We start from the raw sequence: 25,602 nt of genomic DNA, 5'->3' as shown, positions 1-25,602 counted from the left end.
ACGTGTAGTGTTTACAGACTAAAAGTAATCTCTCGATAAATTGAGAAGTTCGGATGCCTAGTGAAAAGGAAATCATCAGTGAATTACCGTTTAGGAATTAAGCATTACAGCGAATTCAAGGTCGATCTGAGTTAGTGTTTGCAAGTATGTGCGACAGAAAATTATTTGGCTAATCTTTGGAATATGGTAACAGGTGGTTTGGCGAAATTTTGGTAAGGCTATAAAGGTTACTAGCTAGGACTTTAGCAGTGTACATGGATAAAGTCAAGAGTGTGCGCAATGCCATTTTTGTTCAATTCTGGGATGTTTTTTTTAAGAAAAAAAGGTCGACGGGTACATGGATGATACCGTGTATATGCACTTCTAAAACGCGGCAAGCAGTGGGCGATTCCGCACTTTCTCCCAATTTTGCACCTAATCTTCGTCATGATTAAGCACTTTTGTTCCATATAAGTTCTAGCATAAGTGTAATTCGGCTAGCAGATTGTTTGAAAAAATGTTGAGTTAAAAAAAAAATGCCTTTACTTCGTGAAAACAAAATGGCGTCCAAAACAAAACTAGCAGGTTGCTGTTGCAGGGTTGGTCGCCAAAAAATCGCCAAGTTACCATAATCCAAAGATTAACCAATTATTTGCACTTTGCTTTTTCAACAGCTAAAACGTTATTACATTCGTGTGAATCTAGCTCAGGAACTAAATTATATAATGTGCTGCGGATTCTATAGTTTTCATTTCAACTTTGGTTAAAATTTCTGCAATTTGTTTTGAGAAAATCTAAATTCTTGTTCATTAATTTTTTTAATTTTTCATAATTATGTGTGAGCAAATTAAGTAACGAATTTTAAGCTATTTAAATTATTCATAGGGAAGGATATTAGGATAAGTTTTTATGTTTTTGAAGTTTTGTTGAGAATTTTTAATATTGGAATTTGTTTTGTTGAGAATGAAGTAGGTGTTAAAAATAAGTGAAATTATTACAGATACGTAATATGAAATTATGGTAAATGCATGTTAAATTTATGGGTGATTTTATGTTAAGTATAGTGTATGTCGAGGGAGTACTGGGTTCCTAAGCAGAGGTCTGTAATTACCTCTGTACAGTTTTTCCCTTCACCCTCTTCAAGTAAGATAATGTTGGAGGCTCTCATTTTATGAGTGTGTAATTTTTTTATATTATTATTATTATATTTTTTTATTATGGAATGTATTAGTGCAGTTTTCAAAGGCCAGTTACCTTAATGCAAGGAATGGAGGCCTTTTCAAGTAACTGCCTAGGCACCCTGGGCCACCAGTGCAATAGAACACACTGGTTAGCTCAAGAGGACAGCCCTATTGATGGATATGGTTTATTGCGAGGCCTTTCAGTTGGTAAAATACAGGAATTGTAAATGAAAGATAATAACGGTGAAACCATAAATTCTGAAAAGCTTACTCCTATTATATGGTATTAAAATATAATTTATCAATATGAAAATTAATATCATAAATATTTATGTGCATTTAATTATAAGTAATGATTATATAAAAGTTTATTTTGTGATATTCTGTAATAACAAGAACCTTCCCTGAAGAGTTATGATTATGTGAACTCCCAAACAAAGACTTTTGGACTGAAATGCTGAAAAATTCAATAGGACTCTAAAAATGAAAAATTTATTTAAAAAATTGATAATTATAAATTATACTTTACAGGACAAAAATTTTATGATTTATTTATTTATTTATTTATTTTTTCCCATTTGCTAGTGCTTTAACTCTTTCTCTTTAAAAAGGCTTCTCTGTCGCCATGCCTTTTTCTTTTTGAAGGGGGGAAATATGTAAGATAAAAATATATGAATCAGAATTATAATATAACTATAAACATTAATTCTTCCTCTCTATTCTAAAATCGTAATAACTTCTCTGCATTGCATCATTTTTAGATCACTCTATGGCCCGTGCAAGATGTAATTTCGCTGGCTTGCTTTCTATCTCAACAATATCAAAAATGTAAATCTTCTGTGGAAAGGCACGTCTAGAGTGCCAGGTGATTGTGGCCACAAATATTATTGCAAATGGAAATGGAATTGAAACTGCCTCGACTGCCAAGTCCTTTGGATATTACCAAGTTAGCATTACTAGCATACTATGAAATCAAAATCTTCTTCAATATGGGTCTAATCACGCATCTACAGTGTTCCGTCTTTTCCTTTGCTTTTATTATGACATACATATACGAGTGATAGTTCAATCAGGATGTTGGGGTTTTAATTTTTGAAATAAATAGTTAAAAATACTTTGCTTCTTTGTGTACCACCTATTTTTTCTTGCGTACCACAGATGGTACGCATACCACTGGTTGAGAATCTCAGCTCTAGACTGACCAAGTATGTGACGAAAAAATCAACATAAAGCTAACTATTAGTAAAACGTAAATGTCACTTATCTTCTTTCAAATATGTCAAACCTATTATAAGTGTAAAATATTTAATGCTACTTGATAAACTGCATGAAGTTTATTTTATTCTCAAACTTATTAATAATTATGTTAATTAATTCATGTTTAGTAATAATGCATAGTACTTAGGGATCTATTTTATTCTTAGGATGGTATTACAAAAGTAAAACTCAGGCATAGAATAATATTTTTAATTGAATTTTCAGTCCTCATTTGCTCATAGGTCCTTAATTTTTTTCATTAGTGGTCCTTAAAAGTACTTAATTGCTGTGTGCAGAAATCTGTACGAACCCTGGTTTTCATTTGAAACAGAATAATTTTTCTGATAACAGAAAGGCAAAGTTAAAAAAATTTCTGCATTTGTCATACTGTATTTATTTTCATGCATTTTAAACACTTAAATATAAAAATAAATTAATATAATAATTGGATATAAAAATACTTAAAAATAAAATTTTTACCTCTCTGGATCTAGGAAATCTAAAGAATTTTTCATCAGGAAGATACCAAGAATTGGCATTGCACACCACACAACGAACATAGGCCTTTGGTGAAGGATCATCTAACCTAAATGAATTATTATTATAAAAATGAAATATGGATATTTAATAATTAATTTACAGAATATATTTAAGTTGCAAGATTGAAATACAATAAAAAAGAACCAGTGGATATCATGACACCAGAATTACACAGCTAATTTACTTCAATAATTTTATTTTTAAAACTGGAAAAAATTATTAAAAATTAATTAAAAATTGGGATAATATTACAGTTCTTAGTAAGGAAAAAAAATATATCTGTGAATAGTTTATTATAGATAATGCTCAATGCATAGAATTAGAAAATATCATGAACTGAAAAATTGATTCCTGGTCAAATGAAAATAGAAGAAACTGAAATTCATTAAATTAAAGAAATTCATTAAAGATCGGATATGAAGAACTGAAATAATTTTCATTAGCAATCATGCTAAATTATCTATGATTGCTTGATTTTATCCTCACAATTATATACAAATATACTAATTTTGCGTAAGAAGCTTAGATCTATAATCCGAGATACTTCTTGGATTATAGCTCATCAGTCTATCTGATAGAGATTTTTCAATCAATCTTCTGATAGAGATTTTTCAAAATACTTCTGATTTCTTTAACAGTATGAATTATAATTTTTCATTAAAATGTTCCAACTTTTTTAATGCCAACTTAATTAATAATTGTTCATTACATATGATATTTGATAACCATCCCATGTTATGGAATGGATTTGAACATAACTCTGATATTAATTTAAAAGTCAAACAAAAATCAGCGTTGTATTTTCAAATTTCACAGGACTAGTTTCGATGGTTTTACCAAACCGTCATCCTCAGCTGCAAAAGTGCAAATGAACGAGATAAGATCTTATCTCGTTCATTGAATTGACTTAGAATGAATGACTTATGCATTGACTTAGATTTTGAGTGAAATTCTGTTGATTTTGAGAGCAATCAATACAGGTTCAACTTCTTCAATAGAGGGAGAGATGCTACTCCCCCTATTTTGTGTGTATATGTGTGTTTGTGTTAATGACAGTATCTTGATTATAGATTGTGCAATTCAAGTTGCAGAAAATTACTGTTGAGAAAAGCCTTCTGATCAGAAAATATGTGCTTGGACTTGCTCAACATACAGTGGACAAGAATATTCAGCTGAAAGTTCTTAAGATGTCATTCAAAGAAAATATAAAAAATCTCTTCGTCTGAAGCCTGTTTCACTCATTTTGATCAAAATCCAAAAAGATATAGCCTTGCTAAAGAAGTTAAAGTTTGGAAATACCTTGAATCCAGCTTAAAAATATATTTCAAACACAATATGAATAAGCAGTATCATGAATACATTTTTTAACATATAGTTCATCAGCAAAATATAAAGTTGAAAGAACAGGAATTAGATTTAATGAATGAAAAATACACTGACACTGCTTTATTTAACATTATACTCAAATTTATAATCCAAGCTCTACTTTTCTGCAGAACTCTTTTGAAAATGATTCAAGCTAGTAACCACACTTGAGTGGTGGAAATTAATACAGTCAAAAGTCTTTAATCCAGACTCGTCGGGACTTCGGCGATTCTGAATTATAGATCATCAATTTAAATCTGGTAAGATGGCATGCAGAAATTATAAAATTAAAAAATATGAAACCGTAATTTATGAAATAAAGAACAATTATGATCTAAAGGGTATCAAAATTTACACACACACACAAAAAAAAAAACTTAATATTTATTTGTTTACTTTATTAAACATTTCTTTCAACGCGCGCTACAATACGCATAATCAAAATTAGAAAATTGCAACCAGAAAACTATTTGATGTGTATTCGTGATATTTATAATGAAGAGGAATTTGATTTAAATCATATCAAAGATGGAGTACATCAAAATGAAATACTACATTTAGTAAGGAATTATAAGACGAATAAAATAAAAACATCTATTCTGAAGATAAGAATAGTGCTGACGGATCAACTTCCAGTTCATTGCGCGCCACGACACCCCCGCCCCGCAGAGCAGCGTGAAATTGAGAAACAGATTTCAGAATGGTTAGAGAAACAAAGGATATGCCTTTATACATTTTTTGCAGCAATTCCACTTTTTGTTTGATGGACATCGAAACATGCTTTCGCTTTATAGATCCTTTGTCAGCTTCAGAATCGGAAATTCTTTTTGACATAATCAAAAGTTCAAGCTTACTTTTATGAAATTGCTCTAACAGTCTGCAAAAAATAATAAGCCGGATCCAATTTGAAGATTAAGGAACAACACAATCTGAAACATAAACTGAAATAGATAATTAGATAATTTTAGCATAGCTTATACCGTCCATTATACATTAAACGCGCAAGCACAAACGCATTATGCCTTTACGTATGCACAGAAAGTTTGTAGCTTTGAGATCCAGATTATAGATCATTCCAGATTATGGACGTTCGGATTAAAGACTTTTGACTGTAGTTCTTCTGAGAGAAGGCATAGAGGGGGAGGAGAGTTGGGTATCATTGAGATGAGAAGGCATAGAGGGTGCAGGAGAGTTGGATATCATTGAGATGAGAAGGCATAGAGGGTGCAGGAGAGTTGGATATCATTGAGATGAGAAGGCGTAGAGGGTGCAGGAGAGTTGGATATCATTGAGATGTTAAACGCAAAACAAAACAGAAGCCTCTTGGACACAGATTGAAGAATGTTCTCTGTTTTTGGAATTGTATTCAATAAATTAAAAAATCAGCTAAGGGTTGAAAAAGCAGTACTGCAGTCATAGCATGAGAAATGTTTTTAAAAAAAAATTATGTAGATATAAGTATTATTCCAAAGGTTTGCTCTGATTGCTTATTTTTATTTATATAAAAGATATGGTAGAAGAGTTCCCCCTTTTTGATATTGCTTGTTTTTAAATTGCTTGTTTTTAAATATATATAAGTATTTAAAAACAAGCAATATCAAAAAGTTGATATATAAGTGATTAAAGTAGCAAGTTTACTAATACAAAAAGATGCCAATAAACTTTATTGCTTTTATGCTAATAGTTAATAAAATAAAGTGCAGTTTAAGTTATCCCTAATTTTTTATTATATTAATTTATTATGTAAAAATACATATTATTTTTCTTAATATAATCTAATTTGAGGTTTAATTGTTTTGAAACCTTCAGTGTGTGGTGACTGTTCAATAAGGTAATTTTAGAAAACATTTTTTAAATCTTATTTCATTTAAAAAAAAAAATCAAACTGTTTTTAGACCCTGCCCTGCTTTGATGTGAATTTTTCTTTTTATCTATTTTACTAGAATAAGGCATTTTATATATTTTTGGAAATTATTATTTTATTGCTTTATTATTTCCTTCTATATCTCTTATTTTTGTTTTATTGTTTTCTTCCCCGTTCATATGAATTTTGCTCTGAAATTTTTCATTCATTTTATAATTTCACAGGGTTGCCACGCTACCTGGAGAACCGGAAAAAGTCAGGGAATTCGAAAATTGACCAAAAAATTCAGGGAAAAGTCAGGGAGTTTAAGTATTTTTGTCAAAATCTGGAAAAAGTCAGGGAAGTTCATACAATGATCCCGCCAAAAAAAGCGATTTTTGCGCCAGCGTCGGAAGAGATAACTTTTTTGGCGAATTGCGTATCACGTTAGTGTCATTCGGGCAGCTTGCATAGAGCCAATTTTTGCAGCTCCAATTTGATTGTCTTTTAGAAAGGCAAAGAAAGTTTCCCGCAACTTTTGGTTTCCAGTATTCTCGAGAATCGCATGTGCAGTGCATGAACTAAAAAAAGTACCTGTTCTCGTATAAAACAAAATGGGTTTAATCTTAGTATACGGTACCATGGAGGTTAGAATCAAAGAATATGTATTGTAAAGAAGGAAAACCTCTCTGCAACAGACGTGCATACTTGCCAACCTATGACACTCAAAAATCAGGAGATTTTTCACAATGTTAAAAAGACTTTTTAAATGATAAAAATATGGTTTTTAATAATGAATTAACTTTAAATAGTAACTTATTCTTAAATGCAAGCAACACAAAAATACCTTACACATAAAAAAACATTTTTATTACTTGCATCGTTTAAGGAAAAAAAAAAAAGGAGGTTGTTCACTGCAATTGCCACGTAGGCCTGCTTTCGCTAAGAAAAGTTTTTCTTATATGTCATCACTAATATTAGATCTAAATTTAGTCCTCGTTTATGCAACAACACTGAAAATCCTCTCACACTCTGCACTACTATGGGGAACTGTCAAGATGGCCAACACAATTCTAGACAGTTGACTATATTTTAAAATTCCATTAGCACCTTTCAGTTTTCCAATTAAACTCCACTGGGTGTCAATCCTAGCTGATTTTATAACTTCATTCAAGTTTTCTAATTGTAAACTGCTGTTATGCAGCTGTTGGAACTGTTTCAATTTTTCCTTCCTTTTAGAACTCCTTTCAAGATAATAATAAATATCAACAATGAGTTCATCCACACTTATTGGTAAAGAAGCTACCCCTTTTTCAGCTGCTAAATTTAAGAGGTGACAGGTGCACCTCATAATCTGCAAATCTGAATTTTCCTTTCTTAAGATGTCTGCAACACCAGTCTTCAAGCCTACCAATACTGGTGAATTATCGGTACCAAGTGCTAAGCAATTATCCAGAGGGCCTGCATTTTCTTTTAAAATATAATAATTAGCTGTGGTATATTAAAGCCTGTCAAATGTCCTTCTAAAATGGGGACAGAAAGTAAACTGCACTCAATTTCTTAAGAATCTGGATTAAAAAAAGAAACAACAATTGGATACAGTTTTGAATCGGTATTATTGCTTCCATCCGTAGAGAGGCAGAACGGAGCTGTTTTATGCAATCAATAACTGAAGATTTATTTTTCAAACCCATTTCTTTAACAATTGAACCTGTTTTGGTTCTTGCACTTGAGTATTTCTTAGCAATTTCACTATCAGGAAACATTTTTCTAAATAAAGCTGCAGCGTGATCCGATGCATTCAGTGGCAGGTTGTGCTCCAGTAAAAAGGCAGAGAACAGGCATTCTGCATTAATAACTTTTTGGTCCTTTGTTTCCGAAGAAAAATTTAATTTTTCGTTTTTTTAAAAAACAACTCATGTTATCCTTATGTTTTTGTGTTCGCACATGTTTGAGAACATCCTCCCTTCCACATTGCGAATTCGAAAAATTGCAACGACAGGCGGTGCACATCGCAAATTTATTACATTTCCTTGAGGAAATAATGGAAGGAAAGTCAACTGTGTACGATTTTTGAAACGTACACGAGTATTTCATTCTCGCAGACAAAACAAAAGATGGTAATTTCTAAAACTATCTTCTGAAGGCACGTGCACTCACACAACTCAGCACAAATCGAACGAAATAACTAAAGAACATCCAAATAACAGCTTGCCTAGTCCTCATTATATGCCAGCTGACACGCAGTGGAGTTCGATGCCCATTGGAGAACTGGAGAATGACGTTTCTGGGATACGTATAATGCTCTCACTCACAAAGCAGAAGTTATCTGATTCGTAAGGTTTTGTTTTAGATATAATCTAGAGAAAATTCAATTGCTTTCAAACGTCCAAAATCACTTTTGTTCATATAACAAAGTATTAAGCCAAGTTCTATAAAAATCGTGAGAAATTTTAAGAATAAGAAAAAGTCGGGAGAAATATATTGTAAATCGGGTTGGCGGGAGATCGTTCGAAAATCGGGAGACTCCCGCCTAAATCGGGAGAGTTGGCAACTCTGGACGTGGCTCTGTTCCATCATAGAGGGAAACAGCTGTGCATGCGTAATATATCTGCCGGTAAGCTCGAAACCGGTGTCGAAGTTCGAAGGTCACGTTATCAAGAGTTCATTAAATGAATATCCTTTAAAATTTCTTTAATCACTTGCGCTAAAAAGACGTGCCACGCACGTCGAGATGTTTTTGTCTCAAACTGCGAGCGACGTGAACACCACGTCGATAAGCATTTATCGCAAAAATGAAAATAACATGGTGCACACATCGCCTAACAACGAGATTGTTAATTTCTCGAGTTACAGCTCTGGATTGCACTCGCAGATGCGGAGCGGCGTAAATGAGACACTTTATCGCTTGCTATATTGTAGCGCACGGCATCACAACCGTGAAGTTTAGTCTTAGTACAAGTGGTTAAACTCTAAAGGAAAAGAAAATATTTTTTGGTGCAAGTAAATTAATTCATGGGTTAGTAATTTTTCAGGGGGGGAAAACTACGAAAATCTGTTTTTAAAATTATTGTGAAAAATCCAAGAAGAAACATCATTTGATAAAATGTTTCTTCTTGGATTTTTCGCAATAATTTAAAAACGGATTTTTGTAGCTTTCTTTTTGTCAAAAAACGTTTCTTCTTAACATGTTTCTCAATTTCCAGTACACATCATGAAGAGGGAAATTCTAGCCGCTGGGTTCTGTCGCCAAATCCCTTGGCAAATTTTCCCTCCGCATTCTAGCAGTGTAATATTTATTTACTTGTATGGAATCTTTTCTTCTTTACATAGACCAAAGAATTAGAGATTCTTTGTATAGATGTTTTTTGGTTAGAATAATCTCCATGTATGGTACAATGGGATTTGGCGACATGATGATGCGCAGTAAACGGGTCATTTTGGTCTTGGCGACAGTTTTCAAAATCGTGCCAAAGCCTTACCGTATACTAGAATTTTAACGCAAAATCTTTTTAAACTTTTTTTTTTCTTTTTAATAAATACCTTGCCATTTTGCGGTAAAATAAAAAATAGTAATCTGTCATCTAGGCTAACCATGTAATATAACTATATTCGCTAAAATATCATTGATTATTCTAATTCAGTTTTTAAGTAATTATCTTTATTTTTATGTTATTTGTATAATTTAATGATGCTTCTTCCCTCTAAATTTATTTATTATTAGTAAATAATATTTCCAAATTTCAGAAAATTTTCTCTGGCATAATCTTGAAATTAATTCTAGCAGTATGATGACATACCATCACGAAATTTAATGCACATATTTTTTCCTTATGTATGCTGCGAAATAAATATAAAATACCTCAATTTATTAAAATAGATTTCTTTCTTTCGTTTAGCTGCAGAATGTCTGCAAAAAAAGCCTTATTTTATTCCAGATTGGGAAGATTCTAATCTCAATCTTCAATGGAGAAAACAACAACTATTATAATTATATTTGTGTTTTCAAGTCTTAAGGTGCTTTTTAAGAACATACCTCACACAAAGTAAATTTACCTAAAATCTAACCTAACTATTTAGCATTGCGTTGTCATTTATAAGGACCGGATTAGCCTCGTGTTGAACTGGTGATGATCATGAGTAATAAGTAAATAAAACATACATTTTTATCCAATGTATATATCTTAAATTTTATTAAGTTTCTTAAGTGGAAAAGTAAACAAAATTATCAAACAAAGTATACCAAGAATAATTAAGAAAAAATGTCCTCTGGGATTTATTGAATAATTAAGTGAATTTGCTACACAATACAAGTAATACCGTAATTAATTTACCTCTTAGCGTAGCCAACGTACATTACGTGGGTAGACTGGAATTTTCTTGAAACACACCTGGAAACCTGGAAAAGTCAGGGAATTTCATTCTCCTGTTTGAGTGGCAACCCTGATTTCAGCTTATTTCATATAGAATAGAGGAACATAGTGATTATAATTTTTTAATTTGGATTTATTTTACTGTAAATGTGATTAAATTTTGTGTATCTGGTTACTAACCTTATTTTTGGCTTTAAATTTTGTTCATTTGGTTACTAACCTTATTTTTGGCTTTAAATGTTGTTCATCTCGTTATTAACTTTATTTTTGGCTTTAAATTTTGTTCGTCTGGTTACTAACATTATTTTGGCTTTGAGGCGTTGATTAATTTGTCCTCAAATGGAAAAGACAAGGCAATTTAAGTTAATTGTATATTGATTATTTAAACCTATTTAATCATTTTTGTTTCTTTTTGCTGGTAATACATGCTTATTAGTTTAACTGTGTGTAATTTTTGCTTTTTCTTTCATGGCTTAAGCTTTGAAGGATCTAAAATATCATCACAGTTTTCCTCCAGTTTCTTATTCCTTTTATTCCATATGCTTAATTCAATAGTGGATATTAGCATGTCAGGAATAACACTTTTCTTCATTTATTTATTTATTTATTCATTATTATATCATTTTCATTATCTTTTCATATATATGTTTGTATTAATAAAATTGCCTCACATATATATGAATAGAGATGCAATATTCAACAATTTTTCCAGAAAGAAAATGGAACAAATCGGGGGGAATCTTTTAAAAAAAAGGTATGTTTAAAAAGGTTTAGATACAAAAGTTGTATTGTTATTTTTGGTACGCAATGTACAGGGTTATCCAAATTAAACTTCTCCTACTCAGAAGCCTGTGCAGAGTATTGTATGGGTCATAATGTGATGAAATTTTAAAATCAGACACTTCAGATCATGTGCTCGAGATTAATTAAAAAAAAAAAAAAAAAAAAATAGTACAAGAAGTTGCCGATAGGTGGCACTGCAGATCAACAAGACATTTTACAGATGTTCTATAAGTGTGCCATGGTTCTCCACAACTCTTTCCATTCGCAAAGCAGTGTGTTCCACAGCAGAACACAGTAAGTCCACATTAATTCCACGAACATGTAAAATTCCACGAATAATTGCGTCTTTCAGATGTGCCAAGGTTGCTGGGTGTTCTCGGTAAACCCGATCCTTTAAGAATCCCCATAACCAAAAGTCGCGTGGCATGAGATCAGGCGAGCGGGGAGGCCAAGCTGTAGGGAAACGGCGGCTGATCACACGTGCATCGGTAAAAGTTGCCCGTAACACCTGTTGAGCGCCACAAAGAATATGGGGAGGTGCACCATCCTGCATAAATATCGTGTCCTCGAGGCGGCCACGTTGTTGCAGTTCAGGGATCACAAACATTGTCAACATGTCCTGATACCGTTTTCCTGTGACAGAGCAGGTTTTGAACCCTGTAGGAGTCACCTCTTCAAAAAAAAATAAAGCCCAATGACAAATGTTGCAGTGAAACCGCACCATACAGTAACCTTTGGAGGGTTCAAGGGCACTTCATGGATTGCGTGCGGGTTTTCACTTGCCCAGATGCAGCAGTTGTGCGTATTCACTTGACCATTCAGGTGAAAATGGGCCTCATCCGTCCAATCATGTTCCACGGCCAAGCAGCATTGACTTCCATTCTGGCAAGGAACTGCAATGCAAATGTTTCTCGAACTACAGGATCCCCGTCGGACAGCTGATGACGACTATGGATTTTGTAAGGAAAATAACTGAGGATTCGACGCATCTCATGCCAGACGGTCGTATAGGGCATATCAATAGCACAAGAAACAGTTGGCACACTGAAGTGCGGTCAACGACCGCCAAAGCAACGTCTTCTACGCATGCAGATTCCACAATCTGTCGTCCTCTACCTGGTAAAATTCCCAGCTGTCCCGTTCTTTCGAACTTCTTCATCATGTCTCGTAGAGCATGTGGTGTCATTGGTCCTCGGCATAAGATCTTCAGCCGACAGAATGCTCTTATCACAGCACAGAAGTTCTCGTCATTTTGGTAGAAAAGTTTCACTAACAGAGCTTTGTCTTTCAAAGTCGCCATTGTGCATCAGCAAGCTGGAAACAACTGCCTGTGCAAGGCCTGTCTTCCACTTTTGTAGGGCTTATCTTTTGGATACATTGTACAGAAGCTTTATTTCTGCAAATCATGTTGCTGCAATATGCACATTACTCTAGTGTTACAGCACCACCTATCAACAACTTCTTGTACTAATTTTTTTTGTGTAATAAATCTCGAGGACATGATCTGAAGTGTCTTTTTTTTAAATTTCATCACATTATGGCCCATACAACACTCTGCACAGGCCTCTGAGTTGGGGAAGTTTAATTTAAATAACACTGTATTATCCCATTGACCCATTTATGACTTAAGCTAGCAATCACCATTCAACCCTCTTCATTTTTTGCATTTCATAAAAAAATTTCATCAATTTCTACTATTTTGTTAGACCCTCTGATTTTACCGAAAATTCTATATAAAATGTCATGAGTACAAACTTCTCGAAGGCAATTTTTTTCAATTTAATACCACTTTGTTGGCCATATCCAACTGATGATATCTTGCCCATTAATACATACTAATTTGATCATAGGATCCCCTAACTTCAAAAATAATCCACTGCTTGCTTGTTCCATTGAAGGGAGGCCCCAAATTGTATTCATTTTTTTCCCAAAAGCGAGGTAAAAATACAGCAATAGCAATTAATCTATATTCCTAAAAGCAAACTAATTGAGAATCCATTCGATTTATAGCAGACAAAAGTGCAAATGTTATTAGTATATTGTTACTTCATTACTTGTCCATCAGTTGTGGTAAATCATGCTGCTTGACAATTTGATGGTTAGTGGAGCAGTATGTAAATACCTTATTTTTGTTATGTAGTTTTTCTTATTGTTGCACATAGTTTTAATTTAATCTGTTACCTTTCAATCTTAAAGATAATGCATATGCATGTGATCCAAGAATTATGAAATTCAAAGAAGAAGAAAAACAGCGTAAATTAGCCCAGAAGAAAGCTAAACAAGATGCTGCAAGGCTAAAAATGGAGGAAGAAGAAAAAGTAAGCATCATATTTTGTTAGTAGTTCCGTTTAATTTGGTGAAAAAATGCCCAATAAAATGGATATAAAGATGGGATTTTTTAAAATATAATTATTTAGTGTCATAAATAAAAGTCTTTGTGATATAACATTAACACACTGCTGTTTACTGAACTAATTTAAGATAATAAAAATTTGTTTTTGTTTTGTGAAGAAGAAATAAAATATCAGATTACTGAAGTAACAAGTAACAGCATTATTCATGAATTGTAGGAAATGTTGAGATCTCCTTTCTGTACATATGTGACTGAGCAGAATTAGTTTGATTTATTTTGATCTGTTTTAGGTAGATTGAATTTCATGGTTAATATTTTACTATCTTAGGTAGAATGATTATAAAGATGTCATATTATCAAATAAAAATAAATAAATGATTAAAGTCCTAGATACTGCCCATAGCAAAATCAAGAGCTGACTTTGTTAATTATTTTATGAGCATAGCTTGAATTTTCATACTGTTTTTCTTCATTTTCTGAATGGTGGGAATAAAGAACATTCACAGTGAGGTTATCTTTTGAAATAAAGTGACAATTACTTAAATTTTAATATTTATATAAAGCAATGGTTGTTCCAATGAAACTAGAAGGTTTTTGGTAATTTTGTATGTCTAATATATGAAATTTATGTGCTTTGAGCAATTAGTTTAAGGAGTGCGCTTTTTAACATCATTTTAAATTCATCTCTTTTAGAATGCTTTCAAGTATGACCTTTCACAATTCAATGTATAAAATGCATATTTTAAGAAAATTTTGTGTTTTTAAAAATGTGCAAATTTAGTAAGATTATTGCCTGTCATTATGAATAATCTTTTATGTGAAACTTTTTACTTTTTCCTACCAACACTTGCTACTACGGAGAAAAAAATTTTAAATGCATAAAAACTGAAATGTCTAAATGGCATATAAGTAATAATAATGCTCGAGAACTCCAAATGCAAGAAGTGTCGAGTTCCAGCCTCGAGAATTTTTATTCTTCTAGGATTCCTGAATATGAAGAAGAATACTTAGGAAATCTCGAATTTTTTTGTTAAGGTGTGTGTGAAAGGGGATATTTCTTTTAAACCGCTAAATTATTGTATTTGAAATATGGAAGTTTTTCTTTTTTTAACTTTCTTTCATGTATTAAATGGTGCAAAATCTACTATAATTGATTCATGTAAAATGAAGCTTAAAATATTTTTTATTTGGTGAATAACAAATGATTTTAAAACATTATTCAAAATTAAATGAAACTCGATGCTCTTGATGCCATGAATTTTATCGAGATTGATTGAATGAAGTGTTATTAAGTGTGGTCAAAAATTGTTTTAATAAATTGATAATTTGTATTTATAAGTTGCACAATCTGCTTACTGTCAGTCCAAATTCTGAATCCATCAAAATGATGATGGATAATTTGAATCTCTTAATTGGAAGTTGACTGTAGCTTATGAATTTGAATATGAAAAAAGTTTTGTTTTATACAAGGCAGTGTTAATGCAAAATATAGAGAGTATTTTTTGGAATCTAGACACTGAACCCAGTTAGGTAAATAAGATTAGGAGGTAACTGTTTATAATGGATTTAATAAAAGCTGTTGTTTTTACTAGTGAAACAAATTCGACAAAACCTCTTGTGAGGCTAAGTTGTGTTAGACAATCATCTCTGAAAGTTACTGGTATTTCTGAGAAAATAAAAAACATTATTATTGATCTGGAGAGACAAGCCATTGTCATTGTCTCTCCAGATCAAAACTATCTGAAATTGTTGGTGCCCTTCTTAAGAAAATTTCAATATACTGTTTCCTAATTATTTTCAATTAGAGTATCCTTTAAAATAATTGTTAATCACTCTTTTATTGAAGTTGTAGGTGGTACTAGTTCAGAAGTTTATAAGTGAAAGAGATGCTTTGTAAATTGTGTATGTTGATGCAGTAAACTATCTTTAAGATAGCACCAGTGTTCCAAGGAAATTTAATCTTCCATGAGAGGTTCACCTTCGATATTATATTCAGTAGTTATGTATATTTTTAGAAATATTGTTTTCTTTCAGAGGTGGTCACCTATTGTAATGCCACGAGATACTGCAATATTTTTGGTGAATACACGTTCCTTGTAGCTAATTAGATGTAATTTTGTTTAGATTCTGATTTTTTTTGGGGGGGGGGGTTTGTTTAATTTAATGCCATGAACTTACTTTTCTTCAAGTGGCATTTGTAAACCATGAATATTTTCTAATTAACAAACCCTAATATTTTCTAAAGTTTCTTACACAATATTCAAAGTTACCATCTATAACACAAGATGGCACATGAGTATGTAGCTGGTTTGATATTTTCAGCTCCAAATTATACATAATAAAAAGTGTTTTTGCTGATTACTGTTAAAAGTAGCAATATATTTTACAATATACAGGTAGCCCTCCTACAACACGGTATCCTGTAATACGGTTTCGCTATAACATAAATCATAAATTGTGAGAAACCTCCTACAACATGGCATCCTATTAAAAAAAAAAAAAAAAAAAAAAAAAAAAGCAGGTCTTTGACCCAAATATTGGTCAGAGAAATTCTGCCCCCTCACCCCTCAGGGTGTTGGGATAGTCATTGTCAGCTCAGGCAAACATGCAGTGCTTGTGTGTGATGGGTACCTGCTTAAATACGCTATCCCGGGATAAAATAGATGTTGACTTTCGATTGTATGTTTGTTTCTATTAGTTCCTTGTGAAGACAGAACACAGGTTATGGATGATATCACATGACAAGCATACAGTACATGTTGTAAAAGTAACAAGAGTTGGTAGCATGTGGAAAGTAGTTCACATTTGAAATGGTAACTGAAGGGGGTGGAAGTAACATTCCTATTTCCTGTCTTTTTAAGTAAACCTTTCCAAACTTTTCAGTCTTTTAAAAGGTTAACACGCAAGAATCCTTGTATTGTAAGTCCTGCCAATTGTCTTTCAAGATCCAGTTCCGATAAAAACAAAATTCCTCAGGAAGACGAGCCGCATGGTGGAGACTGATTGTTAAATTTTTAACTGGTAATAAGTGAAAATCGTTTCTTTCCATGACCGTCAAAGTATAGCACAACAGAAACAATAACCAGTCACGAAAGACCAAAGCCATCAGATAACAATGAAGGAATCTCAGTATCGCAGAAGATGAATGACATGAGGTCACAATAAGAGCTCCAAAACGCACAACTTGAAAGTTCGGCTTGCAAAATTCGATTCCTCATCTACGTGGCATGAAATCAAAAGTGTCTCACGCCACTGGTCGTCAGTCTGCATGGAGCCATGGTGCAACTTTTTTGCATTAAAACATTTAGTTTCAGTCCTAAAATATGTCTAAAAAAAACGTTTAAGAGAAAATTTATTTCTTTGTAAGTAAAGATGCAAATCTCGGATCGTCTTTTAAAAGAAGGAAAAGCATTTCACATTAGGAAACGTCTTAATTTGAATGAAGCAGCAATCCGAACTGTTAAGAATAATTAAAAAGAAATAAGAAGTACAGTTGCTGCAAGATCTTCGACATCCGCAAAACATACAGCTCTCTGTGCGGGTGCCAGTGAGAAGATGGAAAAGGCGCTCAGTATTTGAATTGATGATAGTTGTCAAAAAAGAATTCCATTGGATGATAATATTATTAAATAAAAAGCACTCAAATAAAGCAGATTTTCATCTGTAAATTTTGTCATCTGTAAATCTCTGTCTGTTAAATCTGTAAATCTCTGTCAACCCAGATTTTGTGGAAATTAGAGGTTGGTTCGAAAATTTCAAAAAGCGTTTTGCCATTCATAGCATAAGAATTCAAGGGGAATCTGCATCAGTTGATTATGAAGCTGCTAGGACGTTTCCTGAAAAAATTCAAAATATTATAGAAGTGCAGGGATACACAGCAAGTTTTCAGTAGCGACGAAACTGGGCTGTGGTGAAAAAAAAAATGCCCAGTAGAACCTTTATATCGTAAAAAGGAAAAAAGGCACCTGAATTTAAGGTGCCTAAATATCGTCTAACACTACTTTTGTGCAGTAACACATCAGGGGAATTTTGTGACAAAACCCTTGTTAGTTTACAGATTTTTAATTCCTCGTGCACTTAAAGGCATACATAAAAACACCTTACTGTTATATTGGAAAGCAATTCCAAGAGCTTGGGTAACTGGAAATTTATTTAGAGATTTGTTTTGTGTCAGACATTGTATGTTATCTAAGGTAGAGAAATTTGAGTTTCAGTGCGTTATTACTATTAGATAATGTTCCATGTCACTCACAAGATTTGAATCATCCCAACTTCAAAATACTCTTCCTACCACCTAACATTATTTCTTTTCTCCAACCATTGAATCAAGTCATTTTTAGATGTAACCGATTCAAAATCAATTATTGTAATGGAAGAAATTTTCAATCAAGCATTGTATCGACATTATATCGTTGTTGCTGAAAGAATTGAAAGCATTAACGTTACATGCGTGTTGGAAGAAGATATGGCCCTCTTCAGTTGAAATAGGAAATGTGCGTGAATTGTCAGAAAATGAAATTGGTGGCATATTAGAACTTACTAAGCCAGACGAAGGTTTTCTGGATATAGCTTTTGAGGACGTTCAAGATTTATTTGTGGAAGAAGAAATTCATGATGCAGATTTGATGGAAATGCCATCCGAAGCTGTAAATCAAATCGATTCTGAGGACTCTAGCAGTGAAGAAGCTTGTGCAATTAATAATTTAACATTCAAAGAATTACAAGAAGGCCTAAGCTTAGCTGTAAATCTTGAACCATTTTTCTTGAATGCAGACCCTTCCACTGAAAGAAGTCGAAAAGTGAAAACGAAGCTGCAAAACTATCTAGCTCCATATTGAGAAATTTACAGTGACGTGGTAAGAACTAGTAAGCAAAGTGAAATTACAGATTTTTTAAAGACGGAAGAAGGTGCCAGAACTTTAAATGAAGAAAAAATTTCTGATAATGAAAGCGATCACATTCTCCCGAAAAAAGCGTTCTCGGTTAATTATACTGAGCAGAGATGACAAAGAAATTAATTAAATTAAAGTTGTGTTAAATTAATATTTTTTTATTTTGCATTGTACATACATTTCTATTTTTAATAAAAATTTAAGTTATTTATGTAGAAATAAAAAATAAAGTTTATGAAACAGCCAAATGCTGAAATTCAAGGGGAATCTGCATCAGTTGATTATGAAGCTGCTAGGACGTTTCCTGAAAAAATTCATTATTATTAACATTATTTACATTTTGAATTTCTTGCTCTTTCATTTTATGCCCTTTTCAAAAAGTTCTTTTTAAATAAGCAATATATTTTTAGAGTTTCAAGATTTAAAGGAAGTTTTAGATATTGAGCTATAAATTAATTCAGAATTCAGCACTCTCATATTGAAACCATAATATAACTAACAAAGTCAGCACTTGATTTTGCTGTTGTGTTGAAAGTTCTTGAAAAATAATCACTGCATGTTAATCAGAAAACAAGAAATTTCAAATTTCAAATAATTTCGGCTTTACAATAGGCTGCTAAATATGATAAATAATTCATTAGGGGTTGATAATCAATGCATGTGTTCTATTTTTTCAGCAGGAGGACAATAATCTCAGTAATAAGTAAGAATATTTCTGAAAGAAGTTCTGCAACTGTTTTACTAATAACGTTTTGTTGTTTTATTTTGCATTAATGTATTTAAATACTGTGTGACAGCTTTTAATTATACTGCCTTTACGATTTGTAAAATAAATTAGTTTAATGTCTGAAAATTTTCTAGAAACAATACTAACATTTGAAATTAAAAGTAATAACTGCAAGTATATTATAGAAAATTAGATGATAAGTTTAACCATGCTGTTTCAAAATATTCTAAGATTGCTATAAATTGACATCAATCACTTTAAAATGTTACCTTTAATATGTACAATATTTGCAGATCATCAATCATAGCATTCGGTGGTTTGGTTGTAACACAAATCTATGTGCTTTCGCAATCAAAATCTTTCAAATAGGAACCGAAGTGTTCCTAATCAACTAGTGTGCGAAGCATCAAACATCCATCAATCGAGCTGCCGGTGGAAAGTCTATGGAAATTCAGAAGGCACGTCGCGTTTAACATGCGACGCTAGCACCATCTATCAATTAATCAAAATAATTTCCTCACACTCTGCACCTGAACTCTGTCAAGAGTTCATATTAATCTAACAACGAACAAATTTATATCAATAAGCATTTTAACATATAATTATAAAACAATTAATAAGTATATTAAATGAATAGAAAATATATTCAAACTATAATCATTATACTAAATTGTAAAAAATGTATGTTATCATCAAATATAATTTGATCGTACTTCAGTAAATCTAAACTATTCTTAATCTAATCATATGAAACTAAATTAGCAAAATAAACAGTTGCACAAAACATAATCAATCTTATTCATATTATTACACAATAATTTTTTTTTTTTTTTAAAGTTCTAAAGGATATAATAATTGAACTGGTTGTTTTATTATTGTTCCATCAGCAGTTTTTATTTCACAAGAACAAACTTTGTTATCACAACCATGAAAAACGTTTATCACTCTACCGCAGTTCCACAAAAGCACTTGTTGCTTTCGATTAATACAAGATCATCAACTTCTAGATCATCATAAACATTAGCATTTTTTAATTGATGAGCTGTATGAAGATCCATCAAATATTGTTTTTTCCATTTAGTCCACAATTGTCTAACCAATAAATCTTGATAAATCTTTCTTTTGGTCAGAGAGGACTTGGTAGAGCCATCTTTAACAATGGAGTTAAAGTTGATAGGTAATGTAGAATCTTTGTTTTCAAAAATAAAAAAATTGACTGGCTTCAGTGACAACGGTTCCTTTTGGTCATTGTATACATATGTCAAAGGAGGAGAATTCTAAACAGCTTCCACTTGTGCTAAAACTGTTGACGATTCTTCAAACGTTAGTAAAGCTGTACCGAGAATTTTTCTGAAGCACTCTTTCACTGATTTCACTAATCTCTCGTAGAAGCCTTTCCACCAAGCCCCTCGTTCTATTATAAACTTCCAACTGATTCTTTCATTCGACAGAAAATCTTGGAATTTCTCATTCAACAGTAGTTTAGAGAAATTTCCGAGTATCTTTTTTCCCTTTTTAAAAGTTTTTTCGTTGTCTGAATAAATTACTTGACAATTGCCTCTTCTAGATGTGAATCTTTTGAATGCGATCAAGAACGAATTTGTAGAGAGATTCGGTACAAGTTCCAGATGTATGGCACTAGTGATAGCGCAAGTAACATAGGCTTTTTGACTTCCTTTGATGTTTTTTATGTAAATCGGTCGAGCAAAATCGATGCCAGACATGTAAAATGGTGGTGTCTCATTAATTCTATCTTCTGGAAGTTGAGAAGTGGTCTGGTCAGCAGATTTTAATGAATATTTTGTACAAATAAGACACTTGTTTATTATTTTCTTGACAAATTGGCATCCTTGTGGGATCCAAACACGACTTTGAATTTCAGCTAAGGTCGTTGCTACTCCTTCATACATCATTTTAACACGTGCACTTTCTACTATCAAATTTGTTAGCCAGGAGTCTTTTGAAAGAATTGCCGGATGTTTTTCATCATGTGACAAACTAGAATGTTCTAATCTTCCACCTGCTCTCAGTATCTCATTCTGGTCTAAAAATGGATTAAAAAGATATAAAGATGATTTCTTTTCAACTTTATTCGTTTTCTTCAGAGGCTCGATTTCTTTGGGATAAAAACGTTCTTGTTCAGATCAAATACAATAACTTTCGGCATCTACTATTTCTTCAATTCTTGATGGACCTGTCAAATGGTTTGTTTTTCTAATTTTACCGATGAATCGCTTCATCCAACCAGTTATTCTTAACAGTTTTCTTAAATGACTATATTTTGAGATGTCTATTACCCTTTCTTCAACTGCCGTGCACACAATTTCATTAATGTTCTTGCGGTATTCTAATTCTTCTTCAATGACAGGGTTCCCTTCATTCTGTCCAGGCCACAACTCAGTTGACATGCTAAGCCATTCTGGTCCTTGAAACCAGGTAGGATTGTTTTTCAACTCATGAAATTTAGCTCCTCTCGCAGCCATATCAGCGGGATTACATTTACCATAGCAATAATGACAATTTTCTGGGGATGCTAAATTTTGTATTTCATGAATACAATTTTTAACGAAAAGCTTAAATTTCTGTGCACAGTCTTTTATCCAGAAAAGTGTGATTTTCGAATTAGTCCAGAAAAACAAGAAAGTTGTAACTTCAAAACTTCAATGATGCTAGTGCCTAATTTGGCTCACAAAAGAGCTCCCATTAGTTCCAACCTAGGTAAGGTAAGCAGTTTTAAAGGCGCTACTGTAGTCTTTGAGGCAACAAAAATCATAAATATTTGTTCATTGCTAGAAATTATACGCAGATACGCTACTGTACTATATGCCTTTTTGCTAGTGTCAGAAAAACAGTGCAGCTCAATTTTTTCCACATCACTATTACCGATTGCAGGAAAATAATATCGTGGAATACTGATTTCACCTAAATCGGAAACTTCTTTGCACCCATTTTTTCCATACATAAATCTTCTGGTAGTTCATCATCGTAATCTAAAGCAGGTGTCCAAATTTTTTGCAATATGATTTTGACTCAAAGTACAAATGGTGATAATAGACCTACAGGATCAAAAATTCGTCCTATTGCTTGTAAGACAAAACGTTTAGACAAAACGTCAAATTTTTTACATCAAAGTAAATTATGTCACTTTGGTTGTCACAAGCGGCTCCTAACACTTTCAATGGAGGATTTCTGGCTTCCGAAACATGACTAGATTCCTCAGATTCATTACCTTCTGTAATCCATAATTCACGCAGTTCTTGAGACTTGGTGTGCCATTTATGTAGAATCATACCAGCATCTCTAAAAATGCTAATGCATTCTAAGCTGGTATTGAAAGCAAGTTCAATGTTTTGGTGACCTCCAACGATGTCATCTACATAAATGTGATCATTTAGGAATTTGCAAGTGGCAGGGTAGGTTTTCTCATATTGTTTCAAATGGTGTTTAATGGTTGTAGCCAGTAAAAATGGACTTCTATGTACGGCAAATAACACGAGTGAACCGTTAAGTGGTAATGGATTTTTAGTAGACAGAAAACGCGTTACATCTCTGTCTTTCTCATCTACTTCTATCTGAAGAAAAGCCTGCTTTATGTCACTTGTAAATGCTACAGGATGAAGCCTGAAGGCCAACAGAAGTTCAAAAATGTCAGGATACAAATTTGGACCAATATGCAAGCAGTCATTCAACGAAATTTCACCAGGTCCATGTGATGACACATCGAATATGATGCGTAGTTTACTAGTAGTTTGATCACTACGAACGATTTCTCTGTGAGGGCAAATAAATGTGATTTGAGATTCACTATCAACAGTGTCTGGAACTAGTTCAATGATGTTTTGTTGTAAATAATCTTGTAGAACTGTTTGGTACGAATAAAAAAGTTTGGGGTTATTCTGAAATCGCTTTATTAAGTTTTTCAAGTAAGTAAGGCTGTGGAATTATACTTTGTACCCTTAGTGTAACCTATCAGAAACCAACTGAATAATGTTTCAGCAGCTACTAAATGTTTGTTTAAACACTTAAGTTTCCCAGTCACTATATCATAATAATGATCAGCTCCTATCAAAAGAGTAATTTTTTCTTTGCAATCCTAAGATTCTGTGAGTTGTAAACCTTCTAAATGTTTGCCTAAAATGTGTCAATTGAGATTAGGAGGTGGTAAATCAGAACTTAAAATTTGATCAGTCACGAGAGCTTCAATTTCGATTTTCAAATTCGGTGTTTCTTGTTCTGTAATTTTATCTTAACAATGGCAAATGTTTTTCTAATGGGTGTTTTATTTCCAAACGTAAATACTGAAAGAATCTCTGTTAGAGTAACAGGAAGCTTCAATTTCTGCGCGATTTCTTTTCTCAGGAAGGAATGCATACTACCTGAATCTAGCAGAGCTCTAATTAAAATCGTTTGCGTAGTTGTTTGAAGTGTTACGCAACACATTTTAAGTGAAATAGTTTTAATTTTGCTGCGAGAGAATGCTGAAAGAACATGCGAATCTTCCATACTTTTATTTTTTTCATTTAGTTCTTTCTCAGTGCGAAAACATATTGAATGGTTATGTTGACCTTTGCACTTGGAGCAGATGAGATCGCTTTTACATAGCTTCATGTGGTGATTCAATTTAAGACAAAGGAAACATCTTGCTTGCCTACGTAATAAATTTCTCTTCTCATCAACTGTCAATGATTCACAGTCTTCAGTAACATGTTTGGATGTATTACAAAACAGACACCGATTAGTAGTTTTGTTTTGTTTAAGAGCTGGTAAGTGGAATGGGTGATACTCCCCTTCCCTCCCTTTATAAATACAGGAAGTGCTTTCTGATTTATGAGTGGAGAGCAAAAGATGGCTTCTCTCATGACTTTCCAGTTCTGCACGAACAAACTGCAATAATTCGTCAACATTAAAAAAAGATGATGAATCTGTTTTATGATTGAGTTCTAAGGTTATATCAGTTGGCAGAGTTTTCATTATGGCCAGAATCAACATATAACTGTATTTATCCGGCGTGACTTCATATGATTTCAAGCTGCGTATTTGAGTTTCTATAGTATCACAAAGTTTGCGAAGTTTTAAAGTGTCACTGGATTGGTTACTAGGGTAAGATTCAAGAGTTTTTGCATGTGTTTTTAAGTATTTCAATAATTTCATCGTAATTTGGTTCCAAAATACAAAAACCGTCTATCGAGTTTGCAGCATTGGCACATAAGCACAATTTTAAATAATTAAAGTTTTCGATCTTAGTTAAAGATTCATTATCATGGATTGCTACTTTGAAAGAGTTCCAAAAACTTGTCCACTGGGTATAATATCCATAGAATCTAGCAACGGTCAATTTTGGGAAACGTGTACATTTATTCCTTTCGATTATAGAATTAGTTTCGTTAAGAGAGTTTTCATTATCCAAATTTGTTACTTTATTTGATTCTTTCAATTTTTTATTTGCTCTGAATTGCCACAACTGAATTTTCTCTTCATATCTGATACAAGATAGAATTTCTGTTTCAAACTCTTCTACCTCTAATTTCAAGTCTTGCTCTATCTGAGCATCTAACTCACTCAGAGCTTTCGATTTTGTGATTAATTGGTCTAAACTTTCTTCTAATGTATTTGTATCAATTTCTTCTTTATTCAACTCCGATTTGATTTTTTTTTAGAACTTTGGACACAGTGGTCCTGATAAATTTGCGTTTCGATTTTAATTTAACAACAGACTCTTCCGCCATTGTTCTTTACAAAATAGAAAATTTAGTCTTACCTTTTGCTGTCTTCGCACACTTGCAATGTGCTAAATACAATTCTTTACAGCCTTATGCACCAGCTGTTTCAAAATATTCTAAGATTGCTATAAATCGACATCAGTCACTTTAAAATGTAACCTTTGATATGTACAATATTTACAGATCATCAATCATAGCATTCGGTTATAAGACAAATCTATGTGCTTTTGCAATCGAAATCTTTCAACTAGGAACCAAACTGTTCCTAGTCAACTAGTGTGAGAAGCATCAAACATCCATCTATCACGCTGCTGGTGGAGAGTCTATGGAAATTCAGAAGATACGTCGTGTTGCGTTGTACATGCTACACTAGCACCATCTATCAATTAATCAAAATAATTTCTACATATGCTAACACTGTATTAAATGAAAGAAATATTCTTATTTTTCAGAAAAGGCAAGAAGCTTTGGAAGCAGAACGAAAACAAAAAGAGAAAGAAGAAGAGGAAGCAAAATTGAAGGTATTATTATTTTTTTGTATTTTATATTTGCATTTATTTTATTATTTTAAATGGCCATTTTATTTTTG

The 25,602-nt window shown here is 32.6% G+C and overlaps 1 protein-coding gene across 2 annotated transcripts in view; it reads left to right on the top strand.

Moving 5' to 3' along the window:
• LOC118204233 (dnaJ homolog subfamily C member 2) overlaps window positions 1–25,602 on the top strand; it is a 183,664-nt gene that overhangs the window by 106,109 nt on the left and 51,953 nt on the right. For both annotated transcript variants that reach the window (XM_085825279.1, XM_085825278.1), the window contains 2 exons: window positions 13,518–13,639; window positions 25,466–25,534. In XM_085825279.1, coding sequence (XP_085681405.1) covers window positions 13,518–13,639; window positions 25,466–25,534 — 191 coding nt within the window. The remainder of the gene's footprint in view (window positions 1–13,517; window positions 13,640–25,465; window positions 25,535–25,602) is intronic.

The sequence above is a fragment of the Stegodyphus dumicola genome, chromosome 10 (genome assembly GCF_044657685.1).
Source record: "Stegodyphus dumicola isolate Sdum_Otavi_A_Nest chromosome 10, ASM4465768v1".
NCBI classification, from domain to species: Eukaryota; Metazoa; Arthropoda; class Arachnida; order Araneae; family Eresidae; genus Stegodyphus; species Stegodyphus dumicola.
Note: the sequence above shows the minus strand (reverse complement) of the source record. Positions and strands in the feature narration are given on the sequence as shown.